Here is a 24748-nt window from a genome sequence, read left to right as displayed (position 1 = left end):
ACATCTAAGAACCATCGCTAGAAAACCTGCCTTCTAATAAAAAAGACATTCAAATCGGTCCACCCTTTTAAGAGCTACGGTGCCACATACCTACAGACAGACAGATACACATAGCGGTCAAACTTATAACACCCCTCTGCTTGCGTCGGGGATTAAAAGTAGACTGATTACATTTTATCAGCACACCGACTGAGCTATCGCATTTTATTAAAATAGATTTCACGCGGGCGATAAAATAAACTCATGGAAATTACTTATACAGTTTATTCTGACTAACGTCCACATTCCAATCAATAGGTGATTTGATAATAACTAGAAACAATCGCATAAGTAGGTATTTAACGGAACTACGCTAAGATCGAAGACGATCCGAACTTATTCTAGCTAATAAAACCATCTTCTGCGATAGATACTACACATAATTGCACCGATTTGACAAAAAAAATGCCTTAAGATAAAAATAGCGTAACAAAGTAAAAATATAGGTATCTAAGGTATAGTATAAATCTAAGATAAGATTATTATCATTATATTAATTTGAAGTCTTAAATAAATAACTCTTTTTCAATTCATCTACATAATATCATACATCATCTCGAGATAATACTTAGCCTAAATAAAATCATACGATCTCACTAACGCAAGGAATAATTTCATTGAAACTGTAAAATCATACTTAATAAAATAGAGAAAGTCGTAATAAAATAAAGGAATATAAAATAGAGCAAAATTTAACATAAAGGAACAAGAGATGTAGCATCAACTTGCTGAAAGTCACATATACAGTACAAATAATAATCGCTCTAATACTTGCTAGCAAGTATTACGTAGGACTCTCGTTCCGTGTCCCTAAAAGTCGTTGACACCGTTAACTACGAAGCTTTTCACTTCTGATATATTCCGCGAATCATAATCCGAGACCTCCTCTATAAGAATATCTTCCGTTTTAACCGGGATCGGGGGGAAAAGGTCGATCAACTCGCCCAGTTTCCTCCCAGTAGACATGATGGTGTTGCTCAAGAATCCGTTGTCATCTAGTTCGTTGCCGTCGTACTTTGCGTCTATTTTGTAGACGTTTTCGTAGTTTTCCTCCTTGACTATGGGCGGGAGGTAATCTTTTCCGTCCTCGTAGTCGAACTCTAGTTTTTTCATGCGTTTCTTGAGGTTCGGCGGCCAGTCTTCGTCGATGGGTAGGTCGACGTAAGCCGCCGGGAGTGGTGCGCGGTCGAGGGGTTTCACGACCGGGTAGTCGTGGTCCGAGTGCGGGCGGTTGAACGTGATCAGCTCGTCCATGTTGAACTCGCCGTCGTCGATTACGGCTTCGTCGAACATCATTTCTGTAAAAAAAAATCGTGTCAGCGATTTCTTGCCCATGTGTGATTGCGTTGCGTTGCATATAACTAAAATGTAAATATCACTATAAAACAGAAATTTGACCATCAAGTTTTCATAAACAACGTGTTATCAACAAGTTAATTCCTCTAGTGGCCTAACTCTTACTGTTTTAAAGATAACCAAGAATTAGTTAATTATGCGCAGTAAATCGATCTTCCTTACGTGTCACGTCTATCAGTAGTCAAGTTTATGAATTTTACAATCTGACCTTCGACAATGACTGGAAAGGTATGTACTTCGATTTGGCGAAAAAGTTATTTACCAGAGAGTTTCTTTCAATGTACTAAACCGACAGTCGGAATTAACGGAAATTAAGAAAAACACCGCGTATAATATAAGAATATAACTATTTTAGGATCAGTTCTAGTTTTATTCAATATACAGAATGTTCCGATTGCGTTTTTTTTTTGGAAATATGTAACAAATATAGTGTTTCGTTTTCAGTAACATCCAATTTTTTTTTCAATTTCTTTATTAATGGTATTCATTTTTTTTTGCGTTGCCTTCTCGCACTATACGGAATTAAATTTCACTCAAGTTACTTTTAATATGCATCCATTATTTAAAAATGCTACTTGCAATCGTGAAATTCGAGTTGGTTATGTAAGAATTTCATAATCAAGAACCGTTTAAAGTCACGAAAAAAGTTCAGCGGAAATTATGTAAGTGAATGGCAAGCATGACAACAATGTAAATATAAAAATTTCACCCAAAAAACGTATTTTGAACCGACTTTTTAAGGAATGATTTTACTAAATTGATTGTTGGCTCATCTTAAAGTATCAAAATTGTTGCCCATAGCAGTGTAATCTAGTAACGGCCCATAAAGTTATTTCGTTACTTTTAATAGGTTTCTTTAAATACAAGATTGTATTTACTAAAGAATTATCCTGTACTTTTCACTATTTCTGACTTTAAACTTACTCTGTAGGTTCCTAACTAAATGCGCCTCTCATTCTCTCAAAGGTTGAATGGCTAAGTTCGCGTTTGTATAGTTGAGGTCAAAAATATATTTTTTCTTCTTTTTTCCTTATGTTAATTTTAAAGTTGATGACGAAGTGATACAACAAGGTAGTAAAATGTAATCATATGTGACTTCGGCCGTACATGTATTTACGGTTCTCAATTTTGTTAATTTCTTTATTTTTGTACAATAAAGGGTCTATTATTATATTATAGGAATTCAAAATACATTTTTTTTGAAAATAGGATATTGGGATAAGTAAATAATTTATGCATTCGCCTATGTTTAATTTTTGCGAATCATCATTTCATTTGAGCCCTATACCGCGTACTTTGTTGTTTGTTGGAATATTTTGGTGTGACTTAAAAGGCGAGATAAAAGGTGGGTATACCCAGCGCCACCAGAGTTGAGGTCACGCACACAAGAACATGTCGTGTAATGAAATGAAATGACAGCAGGATTTCGAAATTTACTCGTTCATTTAATTCATTCTCCTTTTGTGCAATCAGTTCTTTTTGTACTACTTATACTTACTGTTGGCGGCGGAGAGCAGCGCCCTGGTGACAGTGGGCGAAGGCGGCGCGGGCGCGGCGGGCGCGTCGCGTCGCTCCTCGCGCATAGACGGCAGAGCCACCAACGCTACTGACAGCAGCAGCACCAGGAGACACGTCGCGGGCTGCGCGGATTTGCCGCCGGAGGCGCTCGTCACGCCCGTCAGGACATTCTGAAACAACATAGTGGTTTAAGGTCTCTTACCCATTACACCGTATCGTACCATGATCGTAATAGCAACGTGTTAGACTAAAATTCTTTGCATTGAAAATTATGAGGCTATGCCCACTAGCACGTTTCCTAACCAACCATCGCCGTTGCGTGTCATGTATGCGCTTGACATTCAGTACCTGAGGGGCTACTACGAAACTCGTAAATCAAAGTTCGTATCGCACCGTCCCTATCACTCGCGTATTAAATGACATAAGCGTGAGCGGGACGGCAACATACGAAGTTCGAGTTTTTATGGGCATGGCATTACTGAGTAGAGGGTATACCTTTACCGTCATTCAAATTCAATACAAATAGAGAATCGTCTAAGTACATGATTTGACAATTTTGGATTCGGTACAAAATTAATACCGGCCAAAGCGAAATGAAAAGTATTTAGAACTAAAGGGTCTAACCGGTTTACGATAGTAAAACTGCTCCAGGCTGAAATTATACTTTTCTTATATGCGTCTATTTGTCTCACTAAAGATGTGATTTTTTTTGGCTATAAGGCCGCCTATTGCTTACCTTGTAAAATCTCTATATACCTGCGTTTTCTGTACTGCTTACTATGTGTTGGTGTTCAATAAAGAGTTATTGTATTGTATGTACTAAGCGGTAAAAATTTGTCCCTCAAATGTAGGCAGTAATAGGTAAATGTGTATGTAGTGTGGGCCAAATTTTGCGTCGCCGAGATATTTCATATTATGGAGTATGTTTTACCTGTAGCCTCTTCAGTTGTGCTGAGAGAGACTGGTTTTGCGATTGCAGAATCTTTATCCTCCGGATCAGCGTTTGGTTATCAGCCGTGCACTGTTTAACCCTGAAATAAAACAATCCTTTATATTTTTGACAAAGAAATAATATATATTATGAATTAAATTACAGGTTGGCTTTAACCCGTGACTTTGCTCGCGTTAGAAATGCCTTCAGGAGTAACGATTACAATGTGAGAGTTAACCCTGAAAAAAGGTTACGGCAACATTTTTAAAGCACAAAGTTCGCTCGGACAACGTAATCTATTGATTGCAGACAAGTCATCCTGAAAGTCAAGGTACTTAGAAATTATCCTCCATTCTTGATTAAAGTTAAAATATAACACCACGGGAACACATTGGAGCATACATTTTAAATTTAAATGCATATAGTAGCTAAGGGGTTATAAATTATAACATGTTTTTGTATGTTAGTAATAATAATAACTATTTTACGCTAAACTAGTGTAGTATCAAGTCAAATTATCTATACCTTGATTATAAGTAGGAGGCTAAGTGATAATATTAACTGATTGTGTAAAAAAAAACCGCTAAAAATCCATAAATTACTTATCTTCTTAGTCATTGTTCAAAACAATTAAATTTAATCAAAAAAAGAGGTGTGTGTAATAAATTATTTCTGAAGATGATTTCTGCAGTAATTTATTACACACATCTTTCATGAAGATTTCACGAATATAATCTGCTCATTTTCATGTTATTATTATTTCAAATTTTCTTCAAAACTCCGCGTTGAAAATTTACGTTTTTGACAAATGCACACATTGAAAGCGTGTAAGTAATATTATAACGGATCAAATTCGACGCAAAATTCGTTTGCTAAAGATCAACAAATAAATCAGTGCCACGTTTTTATCGGCAAAATAGGAATGAGTCATGGATGCGCCAGGCACACGTAGGCCTATTAGAAATTCTGTCTACCCTTCTATGTATTCATGCGTAAACAACGTTATCGAAGATGCAAAAACAATTCAGACAAATAACAATGAATGCTGGGAGCCCGGGAATGCGTCTTGGGAGTTCACCAGTGCTCCGTAACTCCATATAATAGAGTACTTCCCCACTGTTATCTCTGACATTAGTGATTCTATTCTCTTTGGCAGTTGACACTCGAAAACACCTATTCACCTGCAATAATATATGTCACAGCGGAGCGTGCAAAAATATCTGACACATCCTAGTGGCCCTAGAAATAGAGTCGCATCAGATATTGAGACACGCTTTGTCCTGTATTGGTGCTGATAGCAAAGCAGACTTTTTTATAGAATGAATCGGCCACCGATTTCTTTTTGACTATCCTTTTCTGGAAATAACACATAATCTAATATTTTAGTACTGTCCGTGTGCGTATGTTTATTCAAATAATTTATTCGTTTTAGAAAATAGATGTCCCTTGTACCAAATTATTTTGTTGAACGTCCAGCTCAGTTCGTCAGCTGTAGAACGTCCAATGTTGGACAAAGGCCTCCCCCATAGGCATACAGTTGCTTCGGTTGAAAACGGCCTGCATCCGCCATGAACCTCCAGCTTTAGCCAGATCACCCGTCCATCTCATTCGTGGACGTCCTACGCTGCACTTGCCGATGTGCGAGTTAATAATGTGATCATGTCCAATGATCGGAATTTATGGTGCAAAATAGGGTTACTAGACCATCGTTATGCTAATATGGGTATGTCCAGATTTTTTTTAAAGAATAAGAAAGGTCTGAGAGGTTAACACATGGAAAGGGTTTGAGATTATCTTACCTGTCTTCAAGCCCGTCAACATATTCCTTCTTGCGCTTCCTCGAATCCTGCGCAGAAATCTTATTCCTGATCTTACGACGGATCCTCTTTAGCTCTCTCTCTTCATGTTTGGTGAGCGGATAGCTGGTTGGCAGAGTGATGCCCTCCTTTGCTAGCAGCCGGCGCTCTTCGGAGGTCAGAACGAGACGGGGATAACCGTTGCGGCCGTCGTTGACTTGGGTGTCTTTGTCGTCGTCATCGTCGCTTCGATCGCTGGCCGAGTCATCTGTTCCGACAAAGGAATAGTTGTGTGATATACTTATTTATTCCATTCATATAAATTACATTAAATTGAACAAAACAAAGTCGAATTAAATTACCAGAAAATGAAAAAAAAAAAAAAAATAAAAATAATAAATAACTAATATAAATATTGAAGATCATTACAACGAAAGAATCAATATTAATACATGCTTTTGAGCGCTATAGCTAGTTTTGTTAAAATTAACCTTAAATCTAACACACCAATTCTTACAAGGCACTTATGTTTTATTATAACCTTTTAGTACATTGCGTCTTAAGGGCGGTAAATAAGGAATTACGAACGAGTCTATTAGAAGCCCGAAGTCGAAGACCGAGGGCTTTAATGAGTCGATGTTCGTAATTCTAGTACCGCCCGTGCGACATACAATGTTTTTCATCACATTTGCGAGTAAAATTTTATATTTCTAAAAGAAAAAATATAATTGTTCCAAATATTGGCGATACCTTAGGCTGCGCTCTTGGCAACGCCGTCCTCTACCTCCCTCAGCACGCGCCGCAACGTACGTGTGCATGTGGTGGCACTGACTCATTTACCGACCTTGGACTTCATGACGAGAAAATTTGTACGCGCAATGATTCATTTACCGACCACGTACATTAAGGTCGAGGGTTTTATTTGGGGGGTTGCAACCAAGGTAGCCTGCATGTTTCGACACTGTTTACGAGCAAGTGTGATGAAAAATATTTTAATGGCCAAGACAAAATTTTCGTTAAATATTAAAAATTATAAAATAAAATAATGTAGATACGTGTATATAATTATAATATGTTGAAACCGTAAGCTCTTTTGAATTATATGTCCTACAAGATAGTTGGTGGTTTACATGGGGGGCCATCCATACCATAAAGTTTTGACCATTTTTGAATAAAAATTGAAATTATTTTCTACCTGTGTCACAACCTGACCCCTCCCCCATCCTAAATGTGTAACGTAAGTTATGGATGCCCGTTTTACTATTAAAAAGATTCAGTGCTTTAAAAATACTTTCAAAACCGGTTCTACAAACAATTATCACCACGCAATAAAAAACGGCGGACAAATACGTAAAAGTTATCTCTTCAAATCAACAAGATTTGGTTTTTGATAATAACTTATCTCCGTTGTAGAGCCTGCCTACATATAACAAACAAACAAGTAGGTAACTTTAACACGTCACAAGGAAAATAAACATGCATAGTACTGTTCATAATTGTGTAATAAATAATAAAAGAATAAGGTAAAATACATAATGTCTTACGGAACGAACATTATTTCTCGTTACTATTTCATACATAAAGTGGATCTATCTTCAATTAACAACGAAAATTAATTACCTTTTCTAAAATAGAAACATAAATAGTAATGTTAATAAAATCTTAATTGCAGAACCGATTTAGATAAATGTCATATGTACAGTGAAACCATTTTGAATATTATTATTATTATTCCCCTGAGTGACCATTTTGATTTCTGAACCACAAACTTTCTGATATTTCTTATGAAGCAATGGGTTGTCATTATTATAACAATTTCAGTAAAAAGGTTCCAGACGGGTTAGGTTGGGTTCGATAGTATACTCTTCAGGAGTAGCTACTTATTTATTCTAAAAAAAAAACAAATCTGACCAAATTATAATACCGATGAAAATCGAACTAAGTACTTCCTTTTTGGAGTCTGTTGGAAATGATACTCGCTAAAATATAACGAACCAATCACCCTTTTAATCAATGTGTCATTCATTACATTAATTAAAAGTCGCCAGTCGCTCTGTCGTTTATTGAAGGAAAAAATATGATTTTAGTGTCAATAAAGTTTACTTAGAGGTTAGAATCGCGATAATTAAATTAAATACTAAGGTAGAGCCACTTCATGAATGACGGTCTCTGTGACACACACACAACTATAGCTCTTACAGAGTTAAAAAGTTGATAGGTGGTTCATAGTGTTTTTATTACTCTACCATAAATCTGTTTATTTGTTAGGCCATCATAAAATCAAAGATCATGGAAAACAACCAAATGTCGGCAATTAAATCATCGTCAAAATAAGACGCGACTAAATCAAGACAATTGGCTCCAATGAGCCGAGGTGATCGCTCTCTACTACTCCTAAGACCGTACTGTCTAAAGCACTAACGTTTGCAATTGAATTCACCATCTCTTTCTGCTCTCGTTTTATACCGTGTGAAAGAAAGAAATGGTGAAAACGATTGTGATGTCACATGTCATTGCTGTGCTACTGATAAGTGCGAGTAGCTCCCACTTTATTGTTTAACGGATACTTTTGGTATGATTTTGAAGTTACTTCACGTTTTCAGTTCTACAGAGCAAATGGGTCCCTTAGCAGGTACTTAGCTCAACCGTTTTACTAGAAAACTAACTAAATAATCATGATAAGTAGTTCATGTGTTACTTTTTAATAGATTTTTGTTATAACCCTTGTAATTGCACGAATAAATATTTTAATTCCTTCATTTCTTATTCATACTTTTTCTTACAACATCTACATTACCAACAAGATATCCATGCAAAAAAAACTATCGCTCACCACACGCATTTATAATTAGCGAACGGCCAATTAATTCCACTTACCGCAATTATTATTGTCGTATTCGTAGTCATTTCTCGATTCCACTTTAAAATCTTGCCGTTTGCTCTGTGAGAGAAGGTTAGCTGCAGCCAGCTTGATGTTAGAGGCGTTCTTCAAATCCGCAGCGTTAATAATCTTGATAGATTTCAAATCCTTCATATCTTTTATGGTGACCGGCAGGAGTATTGACCTCGGGTTCCCGGCCATAGGCGCGACTCTGATCACCTTACGCTGAGGCGCGACCGACTCTACCGGCTTGCAATAAACTTTCGGCGGAGGGTTGATGACCTGAATATTAGCGACCTTCAAAGGTTTTTGAGGCTGCGATTTGACGACCAGCTGCGGTTTCTGAGCGGATATTTTAATGGAAGGCTTTTGAACTTTCGGCTGGACCACGGCTTGGGGCGTTTGCGAGAGCCGACGCTTTCGGCCATTCTTGTCTGTGAACGAGTTTTTTGTTATTACACAACGGTATCACGGTAAGAAAGTTTCATGCGATTCTAGATCACTCACATGAAAGTCGACCGTTATTTTGCAATCATGAAAGTAACTTTACATGTGAGATACTAAGAAGCCCTCTTACCAACGTTTGACACGTCCTACCGACCCTAGAAATAGAATCGTATCATATATTTATGCACGCTTTGTTACGTATAGAACCGTATCGTATTGTACCGTCCCGCTGACGCTAATATTATTTTTTATACGAGAGTGAGAGGGATGGCACGATACGAACTTCGATTTTCGAATTTCGTAGTAGCCCTACTGGTGCTGTTGACCATACCTACGCTTGTCTAAAGAATCTATAGAGAGCACAGGCGCGTATTGCTTTTTCATAAGTACGAGTACATTTAAAATTTACGATTTTGATGATTCGAGGTTAATGACATTATAGACGTAAGCTACGGGAAGAAGTCCTTGAATAACTTTAATGAGCTGTGTCGATATTATTTGGATACTGTTTTTGTTTTGACAAAAACATTCATTCAGGTCTCTATCCCGTAGCAAATTTGTCTAATTTGAAATCTCATAAGAGCCCGACACTAGGATGAAAACAAATGTAGGTACAAAATAAATGAGACTGTATTTAATCAGGTGCCACAATTACTCACAAATTTAATAAGAGATGAGACAGTTGAAGGCTGGCGGTTTAGTAGAATATTTGTATTACTTACTTTGTTAAACAGGTGGACAAAAAATAAAATACTGCACTGGTTTAAGACAGTTGCAAAGCCGATTAGTAACACCACTAATGAGATTAGACTAGTCTGCGTTTTTCATACTGAGAGTAACGTCCCTGCTCGAGCTGATGCGTTAGGAAGATTAACATTCAGGCGAAACCATGACAGATGTTTTTCTACAACTTTAAATTACTGTGAAGTAGTATATAGTTTTAATTATTTGCCTTGTCGATGGAAACTATACTAATTATCTTCAATTTTGCCCATTTCTTGAAGCCACCCCTAAGATTTCATATTTTATAATCGTATTTCAACAAATTTAATTAGAAGTGTAGTGACATCGTAAAACTTGTTCCTTTTACCCTGACGTGTAATGAAACTTCTCTATATCGAGAAACTGCCTGATGCAATATTTTGTGGTTAATGAGTAATTGCACTGAACATACCAAAACTAAATAAGAGCTTTTAATTTAAAAAATACGGTCTTATTTGAAACTTCCTTTAACATCAAAATTATATGTATAAATGTATTCCACTAGCTACAGATTTTCATCCTATTCACTAACAGTTCCAAGGTCATTCACATCAAACATAAGCCACAATGGTAGAAACGCCGCAGCGCTATAAAATATGTCGTAACCACGCACTTGAGTAAATAAGGCTGTCGGAAAACTCACCATTTTGGAATGTATTCTTATTGATAAAGCCTGGCACGACGTTCTGCTCGAAATCGAGCACGTCGAAGGCATCGATGGAGTTGGAGGTTTCGCTCGAGTCTTGGATAACCACGTCCTGGACGTTGCCCGGGCTCGTGGGTTCCAGGCCTGGAGCGTAGGAGAGATCTCCATCGCAGGAGTTTTGGATTAGGAAAGGGGAGAGCTGCTGCTCGAAGTCGCTGAAACAAAAGCAACGTTATATTGCGGCTGTATGTTGAATGATATATTTGAAGGGACTCAAACGTCGGCTTGCAGTATTAGGAACTACTTTTTTTTTTTATTCGACTGGATGACAAACGAGCAGGTGGGTCTCCTGATGGTAAGAGATCACCACCGCCCATAAACATCTGCAACACCAGGGTATTGCAGATGCGTTGCCAACCTAGAGGCCTAAGATGGGATACCTCAAGTGCCAGTAATTTCACCGGCTATCTTACTCTCCACGCCGAAACACAACAGTGCAAGCACTGCTGCTTCACGGCAGGATTAGCGAGCAAGATGGTGGTAGCAATCCGGACGGACCTTGCACAAGGTCCTACCACCTGCAACTTTAATTAACCTTGCTTCTTCCTTATAACAAGTAGTGTAGATTTCTTGTGGAGAAGCAAGCTTAATTAATGTACTTCATTGACATAGATCTCCGCAAAGTAACGACTGAATCAATCCATTATTTGTAGTACCATGCTTCCATTTAACAAATCATAGTACTACAGCAAGTGCAATCATCTGTCGAAAGCATCGGACAGTCACTGACTGTTACTAGAGTGCAAAATGCAGATAGTAGATACTATTCATCATCCCAGCCTATATACGTCTCACAGCTGGGCACAGGCCTCCTCTCATAATGAGAGGGCTTGGGCCGTAGTTCCCACGCGGGCCCAGTGCTGATTGGGAACGTCACACACACCATTGAATTACTTCGCAGGTTTGTGCAGGTTTCCTCACGATGTTTTCCTTCACCGTAAAACTCGTGGTAAATTTCAAATGTTATCATAAGCCGTGGTGGCATAGTGGTTTGACCTATCGCCTCTGAAGCAGAGGATCGTGGGTTCGAACCCCGGCTCGCACCTCTGAGTTTTTCGAAGTTCATGTGCGGAATTACATTTGAAAGTAGATACTATTCGTTACTGAATAATTGGAGTCAAAAACGCAATTCAAAACGCCTAGGGACCATGGAATGAAAAATAATAACAGCGGTCGAACAGATAGATAATAATGAGCTCTGCGTGATTCGAATCGTGTTTTAATCTCGAAGGAAGGAAGCTATGGCAATCCAATTTCTTAGAAACCTTATTATTTATCGTAAACCATTTTATGTTTATTTGGAATGTTTTCTTCTAGCGACAATCAAGCGTTGCTTGCATGACATGTTAGATAATACTTGCATAATTTAGTAGGTATATTTTCCATTAACTGTGACTAAGAATAAAGCAAACCAATAAGCAGTTAAATATCTCATAAAATCATAATACAAATAAACACGACGCAAGCATAATTTCATCAAAGACGTGCATCATTGGTAGGTAAAGCTGTATTTGAGTAAGACGAGCATGTAATTCGTAAAGTAAAATGATATTACATAAGACCAAAATAAGACAGCGATAAGGGAACGCGTACGTACGTCTCTTGTTCGTATCAATTTTGTTGATTTGTTTAACAAGGTAAGTAGGTTTAAATGAGCAAAGTTGACTATCATAAAGGGTAAATACGATGGCCAAATGAGAAATACATGTTTATCAATGCATTCAATGAAAGTAAAACTCGACGATGTATTGAGACGGACCAAGGGGCAAAAAGTAGATAGCCTTCCCGGACATGGCCGCAGTTTCAATGGAGTCATTTCAGTTCCGTGGCAACTGGACAAATAAGGAGAAATTGCCAGATGATTATGGCCCACGCTGAAATCCTTGGCATACTACAAACTGTTGCGATACGCGTAAAAAGCTTTACGAATTATCGTGAAATTAAACATTATAGTAGGTATCACATTCATGATTTAGGTCACTTATTCTCTTCGTGATAGCATTTGCCAGTGATACTAGAGTAACATTTCATCGTTAAAAACAAAATGATAATAAATAATCTTATGTAAACTGCTATAAGCATTCGCGTATCGTAATATCGTGACCATGTTTTTCGTGTTTGAAATAGGTAGGTAAACTAGTTTCCATGGAAACATTAGGTATGCGACATTAAAAGCGGACGGAGCACGTGTCCGTGGCGTTTTAATAAAAAATAAGGTTTGAAATATGAAAGTTGGTGAATTAACCTTAGAAAAATATACCTAGAAAGAACCGCGTAAAAAATCGATTTGTCATACAAAGCACGTGGCTAGCGGAAACGCAGTAGTAAGAAATATGTGTGACATTGAAAGTATGCTTTTTCGAACTGAACCTCGTCTGTTAAAACGTGTGGAGTACCTAGTGCAAAATATTTCTATTTTATTTAAAACGGGCACCCTTGAACTCGATGTCTTGTAAGCGATAGCAGTTGCATGGCGGGTTTACCTATAGATAGCTAGACTATGCATTATGCATTGTCTCAGAACCAGTACTCGGACGCAAAAATATTCACAGGCTCCTCCCGCGCCAACATAATTGACAGGAATTATGCAAAAAAGTGGAATTTAAGGGCATTTTTTTAACTTTAAAACTAACTTTTGAATGACATTATCTATTTTACAAGTTTTTACTTAACTTGCAACTTCGTATGTAAGTATTTAACTTTATGAGACTTTCAAAATTCGCAAACCATTGTTCGACCACTTCCGTATCCGATTGAGCTTGAATTTAGCTTATTTATGTAAGTTTGTGACAGTACAATAATTTGGTATTGAAATACTAGTGGTCCTATCAGGATCGTCTGCGTAGGACGGAACTCTTCAACAGCTAATGGCATCGCCTTGAAATTTGGTACGGATATGTCTGGATTTGTAGTTTGAGAAGCTATAGATCAAACCACTAGGTATAAGTAAAAGGTTGAAAACTAACAACTGTGCAGGCTTTTCTACCGAAATAGCGTAATAAATGTTCATAGTTTGCCTACTGAAAACAGTTACGCAATAAGTAGGCACCACAAGGTGTTCAGAAATAGTCATAAATGTTTTCCGGTGGCTGAACTATATAGGCACTCTCTACAGCGGTAGTAAATCATCCTACTAACTACAGCTTTGAGAAAACATTCCTAGGTTTTAGTATTTGCAACTTGAGATGAGCAGTAAAATAGATCTGTTTTTTTTTTTCAATTTTCTTTAAATTTTGGAAGGAGCGTTTAACATTGCTGTTCGTAATAATTATCAGGGGGTTTTGAAAGATAGTATTTGAAAAAAAAAATTGTATAGGTACTAGAGTAAAAAAAACCGAATTTGTAACTCCATCAAAAAAATTAAACAGAGGATGCTTGCAGGATATATTTCGTCTCATCATCATTAGCGAAGCCAGTGCGGGCGGCTAGTTGTACCTACCTACCTACATCAAACACATTGAAGGGTCCACGGAAAGGACATGTCTAGTCATGTTTTTTTTAATTGAGATTTTAATCTCAAAATATAGAGCTCGCAAAGTACTACGACCAGAGAGCGGAATTTTCATGGCATTTTTTGACCTGTCATAGTGACTTCTCACTTATCGACTCTACCTAAATGATGTCGATATAAATTAGATTATCGTAAATTCAAATTCAAATTAACTTTATTTGTCAGAATACAGTAAAAATACATTGGACTTATCATAATTATATAACTGTTGTCCTTGTATTCAGCTTGCAAGCAAGCGTACAAATATTTCATTAAATAAGCTAAAGGTTATTTTATAATTTAATTCTTCGTAAACTTATTATGATGTTATGTAGAGCGTTCTTATTACGCATACAAATGGATATTTGAATGTAAAAGAAGCACCTAGTTTAAAAACGGAACATATGAAAAAAATACATCTGTTTATTTTATAGAGACATTAATGGAACACTTGTTAACATTACAACAGAAGAATTTCAACATGATATTGAAATAAAAAAAACTGAACTGAAATTATTAAATTAGAAATTGTTATCCATTCATTGTTCAATGTCTATTTCAAATTTTCAACTGCTCGAAAGTTAATTGGAAGAGATCGCTCTTTAACTTAGGGCCGCCCATTGTTTATCTCTCTACTTTTAATATTTTTTAGTTTCTATGTTGTGTATCGATATGTATGTATATTGGACGTTGATAAGTGAGAAGTCACTATGACAGATCAAAAAATGCCATGAAAATTCCGCACTCTGACTCTGACTTAACATTGAATTAAATAATCTGAAAACAATATAAAATATATTTTTTGATCTTTTAAAGAAATGGTAACCATAGTAATTGTTCGTGATTGACTAACTTTCAAACCGCTATAACTCAAACAGTTGATTAGGTGACTAGACTATGTTCTTTCCGTGGACCCTTCAATGTAATCAACAGATAAATTGAGATGACATGAGAATGAGAAGTAGCAGTAAAATTGCCGTTGAACTGCTTCTCAGACTTAATGACAGACTATTCAATAGTAAGAACTCACAGTTGAGAAAAACCATGAGACGAAACAAGTTTCAGAGTCTGCCTTTCCTGAGCCATGAGTTAAGTAGCCAAGGTGATCGAAAGAACAGATGAACAATACAGATACAAAGTCGTCAAGTCAACAATGTACCTACATGTTACATCTATTTATGTAACATGGGTAAACAGCATGTGGGTGAACTAATCAGTCCTGATAGTGGATGAACGCAATATGATCTTAGACAGGTAGTTACTAGATCTGGAAATTTACCATTTGGTAATTAAATAGTGTTTTAAATTCGTATATTCGACGCCATGTACCATTATCATGATCATGGGCAGACATCATCATCATCCCAGCCTATATACGTCCCACTGCTGGGCACAGGCCTCCTCTCAGAATGAAGCTTGGGCCGTAGTTAACACACGGGCCCAATTATGATAATTAATTATAATAAACAGATAGATATGTTTTTTTGATAATTACCCGACGAAATGTAATTTATTGAATCAGACGTTACTTTGCGGAGGTCGATATCAATGAACTATAAACAACTACCTTGCTCACCCGCGACCTTACGATAACTACGTCCAAGCAACAAAATTGTGTTCATGCTCCTCCGCCTTCACAGTGCTCGACTCGTTTCGAACACAGCCAGAGTTCAACATTAGAGCAACACAAGCACTCGCCATGCTAACGCGTCGGCGTAGTGCGGTGGTGGTGATAATCAGTTTTATGTGACGCGTGTGTGTGTGTTCTGGAGATTAAGGAGCTGCATGACACATTGATGCCACAAGCTCACTACGTAAGTATAAATAAATTACTTATTTATTATACTTCATCATCATCATCATCATCATTCCAGCCTATATACGTCCCACTGCAGGGCAGAGGCCTCCTCTCAGAACAAGAGGGCTTGGGCACAAGCATTATTATTATTTGGGCATTATACTTATTAAGTATAATTAAACGTGTAACATACGTGTTATTACATTGTACAGTACACGTGCTTTACGGTGAAGGAAAACATCGTGAGGAAACCTGCACAAACCTGCGAAGCAATTCAACGGTGTTCTTTTTTTTAATTTTTTATTCGACAGGATGGAAAACGAGCAAGTGGATCACCACCGCCCATAAACATCTGCAACACCAGGGGTATTGCAGATGCGTTGCCAACCTAGAGGCCCTAAGATGGGATACCTCAAGTGCCAGTAATTTCACCGGCTGTCTTACTCTCCGCGCCGAAACACAACAGTGCAAGCACTGCTGCTTCACGGCAGGATTAGCGAGCAAGATGATGGTAGCAATCCGGGCGGACCTTGCACAAGATTCTACCACCTGCGTGCTGCGTGCGTGCTGTGTGTTGGAAGTTCCCAATCCGCACTGGGCCCGCGTGGGAACTACGGCCCAAAACTATCTCATCATGAGAGGAGGCCTGTGCCCAGCAGTGGGACGTAAATTATACGTCCTGGGATGATGAAACGTGTAACATAATAATTCCTATTTTTAATCACCGTAGCAACACAATAGGGATATAATTAATATGCTGCGTAAACAAAACGCACCGCACTCGCAGAGGCCAAGATACAGGCTTAGCTATTTGGCCTGACGGATTACTAAGTTGTAATACTGTTATCTCTTTTGGTCAAATAATTATTTTGTATTTTTTTTTGTATTAATTAATATGCTGCGTAAACAACACTAGCTTATTAGTATTTGTGCAAACAAAACTGTTTTCTAGCCAACCGAGCACTGTGTGACGCATTTAAAAAGCACATATTTAAATAACACGTTTTTTTAAGTACATTACTAATTATTATTTTTAGCTGTAACAGACACTAAAATTGTTGTATGTGCTTAAGCCGTTCAAAACGGTCAAATAAAAATAATCAATTAAATTACTATACGATATTTGACAACTCCTGAATTTGCCATATATGGTATTTATTATAATGAAAATACAGATATATACTATACAGTCAATGTGTAGCAAAGAAAAGAAAAGACATCGGTCAAAATCGGTCAAAATCAAATTTGGATTTTTTGAAAAATCTATCTATCTGTATCTTGCAAACCTGTGACGCGTATGGCGCCATTTGACACGATTTCATATTTCTAAGACTAATTTGATTCGTTCTCTGTATTCTGTCTGGAAAGAGAAAGACGCTGATATTTTAAAAATTTCGCTACGATTATTAATTAATTTATTACAAATTTTTAAGATGTGCTTATTCTAAAAGGGCATAACTCCAAAACTACCACACAATAGATCCATTACTTTTGTCTAGTCTCTATTAAAAAAAAAAGATCACGTAAATCTGACTGACGTAGACGTTCTCAAAATTATGACAGCTCCTTTTTCTGGTGAAAAAGACAAAGGAAACGTATCTATTATGTGGTAGTGTTGGCAAATTCAGATATATTTTTTCAATTTTTTGTAGTTTTTTTAAATACGGAGAAATAAATATTATAATAAATATTTTCCCATGTTCAGGAAGCAAAACTCTTTCGATTCCTGTAGTAATTAACAGGTGTTAAAAAAAAATCTTGTCATTTGCGTGTGCCCTAACGTCACGTGCTAGTTAGTATTCCTTTCTTTGTCTAAGCTCGAATTTTTAACTATGCTACATGTAAAGTTAGCTTAAAATTGTTTTTCGTTCGACAACACGCATTGTCAAGCTTTAATTCATAAAATAAATAAAAAATAGTCCAACACCGTATCACGGTGACCATTTTGAACGTTGACTATTTAATTGACACTTTAGTCACAACAGACTGTACTTTGGTACAGACACTAGAGTATTGTCATGTCCTAGTTTAGGTGTCCTGATTAGAATGTTAACGGACACCATTTTGTAGTTATACGATTGTGCATTGCGATTGCATCATGGGTGAACGACTTTGTTTGGGTCATGGACGTAATAAACAGGACTAGAAATTTACACACTAAGGGGCTGTTTCACCATCCATTGATTAGTGTTAACTGGCGGTTAGGTGTGATGCCGTCTCTATTTGTTTTGTTCAAATAGACGGAGACGGCATCACATTTACGGAGTCTTTAAGCCGAGTTTAGACTTGCAAGAAAAATCGTGCAAGTTGCATTACATTGCGGCGCTCGATTGACCACTACAAACTCGCTGGCTTTACGGCCTCGCAATGTAATGCAACTTGCACGATTTTTCTTACAAACTCGGCTTTACTCATGGGTTTGGTTTGCTCGCGTAAACAAAGGTTCACCCATTGGGTATAAAATTTCAATGGGAATGCCCGATAATGTAGTGGTTGTATAAGGAACACTTATTAGTTACAAGAAAAGTAACTGAAATATCCATGTCTAATTCTATACCAATAAAATCGGTAGGTATTTATTTATTTTTTTCACTTTTAGAACAAAATATGGCTATTCCTACTCAGAATCAAGAGAACAATCGATTCCGATAGTTTAAAAAATGTCCCCATTTTTAGGGTTCCGGAGCCAAAATGGCGAAAACGGAACCCTTATTTGTACAATTTACCTATACTAAATTATATAATTATAAAGTAAATGCGTTTCAAAACACTAGTAAACAACGGGAGTCAATCTCTGAGTCACAAATAATGATGAAACAAGGAGTATGATTACAAAAACAGCAGCCAGCCCAGCTGATTCAATTTGTGACTTGTCCTTGAAACTACTTAGCATTAGTCATTCATATATATCATAGATATTATTTTTACTTTGTTGGTAACTTCCGATTTAAGTTTTTGGAGTCTTTTTGTATTTTTTATTTCAACTCCAAATTTTGTTACTTTTACGGTCATCCCGTAAAACCTATATCGAAAATACAAACTGAAACTGTGTGATAGATGCACAGAAAAACCAGAAAAATAGACCAGCGCTGGGAATCGAACCCAGGTCCTCGGCATTCCGTGCCACGTGCTATACCGCTACACCACCACTGGACAGGGGTACAGACACGAATTTCTCCTATGCACCACATATCTCAGCTTGTTTGTTTCTTATTTAGTCACTTAAGCAGCGATACTAGCGACATCTATGCTGTAGCCCTCATCGAGAAACTTTCAGCATTCCATCCGATTTCTCCAAACTAAATGGGGTTTAATTTTTTGTAGGTTTTGGTTGTGAATCTACATGAGAAGTTCAAGAAAGCAGAGCACTGCGCGAAGAAAAAACCACCAGTAGAATTAGGTGCTTAATTTTCTTACCCTTGCTCATGCTCAGTGCTGCTTTATTATTGGCGGGTTTTTTTCTAGCACATCATTTTCTATTTTGTCTAGTCTATTAGATAAGGAAACCGTAAATACGGAGATTTCAAAACCATATAAAATATTAGATTGATTCAGGTTCAACTTTGTAGAGGTCCATATTATTGAACTACAATATTTTAAACTTGCTTTTTCGCTACTAAAACTAAAAAACCTGGTCTGCTAGTAAAGATGTTTTAATATCATTAGGCGCAAGCTACACAGGCAGGAGAGACGTGGGACAGGATCGCGTCGTCGCGTCGCGGACGGGGCGGAGAGGCGCAGACGTCAAAGCGTCGCGTCTCCGCCTCGTCTCTCTCTTGTGTCTGCTTTGGATCGCGAAGTTTCTATACATTCAGTATGAACACTGATTCTAGGGGCGCCGCGACTGCGACGCGCCCCCGTCTCAAATCTCTTCTGTGTGGATACTGTGGCTTGCATCTTTCTTAGGGTTGCCATATTGCTGGGAACTTATACGAGACTTATTAGTCCCAGGTCTGCGGATCTCTGGGTGTCACTTCTAGGGGAGTGCCAAATGTCATGTTGTAAATACTAGCATTATTTTGGCACAGATTAGGAACTTTACTATGAGTATATTGGATAATTAATGGGACAAGTAACAATATGGGATGCAATACTTAAATACAGTGACAGTCCTGTTTATATGGCAACCCTAAATATCATAGGAAATAAAATCAATTAACTTACAACTCGGCTGGATCACTGGAAAGTCCACTGTCTGAGCATGAGCTGCTCACCGCAGAGGGTTGAGACACATTCTCTGGAACCAGGTTGAAGTCAGGCAAGGACTCCTCCAGAAAGTTTAGAGATCCTTGCTCGAGGGAGAAAATGTTCTCCAGGTCATCTGGACCCTGCCAGGGGTCCATCTGAAACAAAATAATGGTTTTTAGTATTATGGAATGGGTGTTCTAATCCATAGATTATGAGTATGATAACTTGTTACAGTTATTAAAATCTAATATATAAAATTCTTGTGTCACAGTGTTTGTAACAAAACTCCTTCGAAACGGCGTGACCGATTTTTATTAAATTTTTTGTGTATATTTGGTAGGTTTGAGATTAGGACGTAAACTATTTTTAATATTTCTATGCGGACGGCCCCGTGGGCTACAGCTAGTATTTATATACACATATAATACACTCGAGTGTTCTGTGATGATGGTGTAACGTTATCACTAAAATAAATAAAATATACTTAATAAATATTAGGAAATAAATAATATCTATTAACAGTGAAAGGGATGAGTAGATTGTAATGTATCTCTAATCCTAATGATCGATGGATACCATTACACTTAATTCAGTAGCTTTATTTAATTACTCTAGTAGTAGGTATAAAAACTTACTACATTTATATAGGTATAAGGAAATTTGTGCTACAAATAAACCCTTGTAAGCTTTACTTACAGTACAACTTTTTCACACTAAGGGGCTGTTTCACCACCCATTGATTAGACTTAACTGTGATGCTGTCTCCATCTATTTGAACAAAACAAATAGAGACAGCATCACATTTAACCGTTAGTTAAGACTAATCAATGGGTGGTGAAACAGCCCCTAAATGTTGCAGTGATTGCATTGACAGGTAGGTACCTGCTATGATTGCTTACTGCGAATTGTACTGCAGGTTGAACTTTTTTTCAGCAAGTGTTATTTACTTATTTTACAACATGAGACATCATTAACACATAAGGAGGCTTTAAAGTTTATGATTGTTCAGCTTATGGCAGTTGCCTTATACGGCTTTGAGAATAGTTTATTTTCACTTGAATTGCTTCGCAGGTTTGTGCAACGAACAAGCAATTTCAAATGTAACTTGACAAGAGGTGCGAAACCAGCTTGAGAGGCGATGGGTCAAAACTAGCATTACACTAGGCAGTTTATTTATTGTAATTTATATTTTTAACATACATGCATTCCAGGTTGTTATTTATCTCCATGTAACAAAAAAAGAGATGCATGAGATTTGTGATAAAATACTTTACCGAGTTTGCATCCTACAATAACCTTCACTTGATAACATTATAGGTTCACAACTCAATGTACACTAGCGAGTCCTGACTATGATTTGTTATCTTGCATGATACAAGGTCTAACTAAACCCTGACCAAACTAGTTTGTTTACATAACTTCATTAGAATTAAATAAATCATCAGCTTATTACAAGCTCATAACTGCTACCACAATCGGGAGCACTGTACTGTGGTCAAAGCATTGAGGTAATTATTAATGATATATCAAATTCTATTTTAATCTGTGACTATTTTTTTTTTTTAAGTACCAAATTTTAAACATTGTAATGGACATCTCGCATTTATGGTCAATGACATGTGCTCCGTAATTGTCATGTATATCGCAATAAAGTACCTTTAAATAGTTTATAATATGGCTCAAAGTGTAATATGCATGATGTGGATGTACTTTCTAAATAAATAAATAAATAAATAGATATGAGTGAAAATCACAAAAGTTCAAAACATTTTATTACAAACTGTTATTTAAATTGGAATGTTTCTTGTCAATTTATTTGGGGTTATCTTGCAAGTCAAATGAATGCTGCTTCTAGTGGTGGAAACAACTTGAAGTTATACTTTGTTTATTTTAGCATTAGAAAAAATTTAAGCAACATCTTTTTTTTACAAAACACGAATATGAATTCACAACAAATACAGTCAAAACTGTTTATAAGGACCAATGTGTATAACAACCAAATATTGCTGTCCCTTCAACTGTATATGTAACAATTAAGCAAGGACATTATGGTTATTTACATAGCTTTGGTTTCATGAGTAATACTATTTTTTTTTAAAGCATTCTTCCGTAATAGTCTTATTAAGTTCAGTTTTCAGTCTTAGTAATGGTCAAGATTGTTTATCCTTTTTCTAATGGTAAAATAACCAAACTACCTAGGCAAGTAGGTATATAGGCTAGTTGAAAACACAAGTGCAGTCAGTCAGCTGAAAAAATCTTGCATACACTACACATATAAATAAAATCTTAAAAGTTATTATTGATTTGTATTGTAGGACAGTAATGCTTTATGAGCAGCTATACCATAATAAGTTACTTTTATTTTTCCTTCCTGTTGCTAGTATAATTTTTACATGTTCTCGTTCAACGTTCTGTAGTCAATACTGAAATGGATAGATTAGCTGTTAAAGAACCATTTCACAGTAAGCAACATGTTACCATGTGTGTGTGTGTATGTGTTTGATGTTGCTTACTGTGAACATCATGATGTTTCACAGTAAATCATACCTTTAGTAGTACAAGGGCAAATAATTCTTGAAAAATGAGTTAACTTACAAAATGTGGAATTATGCACTTCTACTACCATAAGCATGAAATGTAGTTTTATGATAGAGTAGTGATAGATAAATACCTACAATCGATTCTGACTTTCCGTTCCTTCAAATTATATTTTTAAATAAAAAATTACATAATTCCCCACACTATGACAAGTATGTGTATGTACACCATTTATTGTACAATAATATATTATTATATAGAATAGAAACAAAAACAATCAAATTTAATGTTGAGATATATGCACAAAGTAATTAAAGTAATTAGGCAATTAAGAAAAACTACTAATAATTTTGTTAAAACTTTTAAATTTAAATGGTTCTCATTAGAGCCTAAATGACTCATTGTAATTAAAATTAACATTAAAAAGATGTGGAAGAATGCAAACAGGTTACCAATCACTTTCATTTTTCTAGACTTCTGAAAGTCTGAAAGAGAAAGGTGTAAATGTGGCTTCTGAAAAGTTGAAATGTACATAAATTGCCCGCATGCATTTTAACTGAGCAAATTCATGACTTTAATCTTTGAGTCAAGAAGGTTTAAACTATGCTTAGCAATAGAAAATTAATTGTTATCAAATAGAGACTACAATAACATGATAAGATTTCTGTAAGATCTAAAAAATATTAAACAAAATAATTACAAATATTACCTCGAACAAGGACATCAAGTCCAGTTTCTTATCCATATCCATCACTACACAATATTACAACATCAAAACTATAACTTGAGTCACTTAGTTCATAAAAATGTCACAAACTTTTTAAGTTGCGGAGAAATTATTAATTAAACATCTCACAACATCCACGAGGGCCAGTAACCAGTTGTAGCGGGTGAAAAGTTATGTCCACTGCAAGATATTCAAATGGCATATGGCAGTGATAGCAACCGCATGGTGCCGAGCTGGCAACGTGAAACGATTGTTTACGCAAAACGCCGGGTTTGCAGCGAGAACCGACACGAATGACTTACGCGCACAATGCGTCAGGGTAAAACCCTAACACTATTATGATGTTATTATTAATTAAGTTAATTAGATAATTGAAGTTTAAGAGCGATGTTATTGGCGAGCGGGCCGCGACCGATCCCAAAACGAAATGAATGTAAGTATAACGGTAAAAGTGGGAGCCACGAAAGCTGCCAGGCGAGGTGCGCTCGCGATCACTATTACTTCACCGGTCGTCTCTCGTATCACCCGCGTTTCGTTTCATACCTATATCAATCGCTAAATTCGTCTCATTGCCGCGGTCTCCGTGCTACTCTAGATATGTTATCAACTTCGCAGATTGCAACATACGCCGTATAGAGATAAAAATAAGAATAACCTATAACTTACGATGAAATTATCCTGCTGAAAATCATCCATTTTATCACTTTTCGGGTTCACTATGTCCAGTCCGTGGTCGTTAGTTGCAAGATATTCTAATATTCCGTGTAAATCGTCGCTAACCTGAGTCATTTTTAACACCGTTATCCCACTCCGGGGTCACCATAATTGAAAGATATTTGTTCAGAACACGCTCATTTTAAACACGCTTCACACCATGGCGTTGTCGCAAGTTATTTAATAACATTTAATGCATTTTGCATCACAAACAATAAATTATACACAAAAGCGAGAATGACATTTGAGAACAACTTCCAACGTGGAAGTAATGACGTCACGGACTAGGACACTTTTCAGATTCTGATTGGTGCATTGTTGATAAATATGAGGCGCCATCTGTTGAGCAACTCTTTAAATAATTTGCGTTCCAATCCACGCATAGTACTCTTCCAGTAGAAAATTGACAAACTTATTGATAACCTTTCTGTGGACCTGTTTTTTGTATTGCTTACTGTTTCTGGTGCACAATAAAGAGCCATTGTATTGTATTGTATAATTCGTCCAATAGAATAAAGCCACTCTTGCAAATGTATAAATAACAAGACTCGCTACGATACTACCTTCAAATAGCGAGTGTACCATTTCTTGCAAGGCCGGCAACGCATCTGCAGTCCTGATAGTGCTGCGATAGTGAGTGCTGTGGTGCTACGATGTCTATGGGCGACGGTATTCACTTAACATCAGGTCACTTAACATCAGGTGAACCGTTTGTTCTTTTGTTTGCCTATTACATAAAAAAAAGAAATAGTAGGTATACCGTCTTTCATTCATTATATAAATAAAATAAACAAGATTTTAATTAAATAACTGAAACCTCAGACACCCCAAAAATATTTTTTCATTATAAGTTAGTT

The 24748-nt window shown here is 36.7% G+C and overlaps 1 protein-coding gene across 2 annotated transcripts; it reads right to left on the bottom strand.

The window, feature by feature from the left end:
* Nucleotides 1-248: 248 nt before the first annotated feature.
* On the bottom strand, nucleotides 249-24181 carry LOC141439623 (uncharacterized). 2 transcript variants are annotated; one of them, XM_074103911.1, is made up of 8 exons: nucleotides 23844-24181; nucleotides 19889-20067; nucleotides 10374-10591; nucleotides 8518-8955; nucleotides 5644-5908; nucleotides 3845-3944; nucleotides 2894-3083; nucleotides 249-1337 (listed from the first exon to the last, which is right to left on the bottom strand). In XM_074103911.1, exons 1-8 carry the CDS (start codon nucleotides 23964-23966, stop codon nucleotides 850-852), a joined length of 2001 nt encoding a protein of 666 aa, XP_073960012.1. In that variant the 5' UTR covers nucleotides 23967-24181; the 3' UTR covers nucleotides 249-849. The 2 variants fall into 2 exon arrangements, with proteins under 2 accessions (XP_073960012.1, XP_073960013.1); XM_074103912.1 differs by lacking the exon at nucleotides 23844-24181 and adding an exon at nucleotides 23160-23667.
* Nucleotides 24182-24748: the final 567 nt, after the last annotated feature.

The sequence above is a fragment of the Choristoneura fumiferana genome, chromosome 21, assembly GCF_025370935.1.
Source record: "Choristoneura fumiferana chromosome 21, NRCan_CFum_1, whole genome shotgun sequence".
NCBI classification, from domain to species: Eukaryota; Metazoa; Arthropoda; class Insecta; order Lepidoptera; family Tortricidae; genus Choristoneura; species Choristoneura fumiferana.
The sequence above is the reverse complement of the archived record's forward strand: the minus strand, read 5'-3'. Positions and strand labels throughout refer to the sequence as shown.

Coding starts and splice junctions, on each gene's coding strand:
- LOC141439623 (XM_074103911.1), bottom strand. CDS start 23,966: ATGACTCAGGTTAGCGACGATTTACACGGAATATTAGAATATCTTGCA. Junction 10,592..19,888: donor TCCAGTGATCCAGCCGAGTT/GTAAGTTAATTG, acceptor CTTTTGTTTCAG/CGACTTCGAGCAGCAGCTCT. Junction 1,338..2,893: donor GCTGCTCTCCGCCGCCAACA/GTAAGTATAAGT, acceptor TTTTTTTTACAG/AAATGATGTTCGACGAAGCC.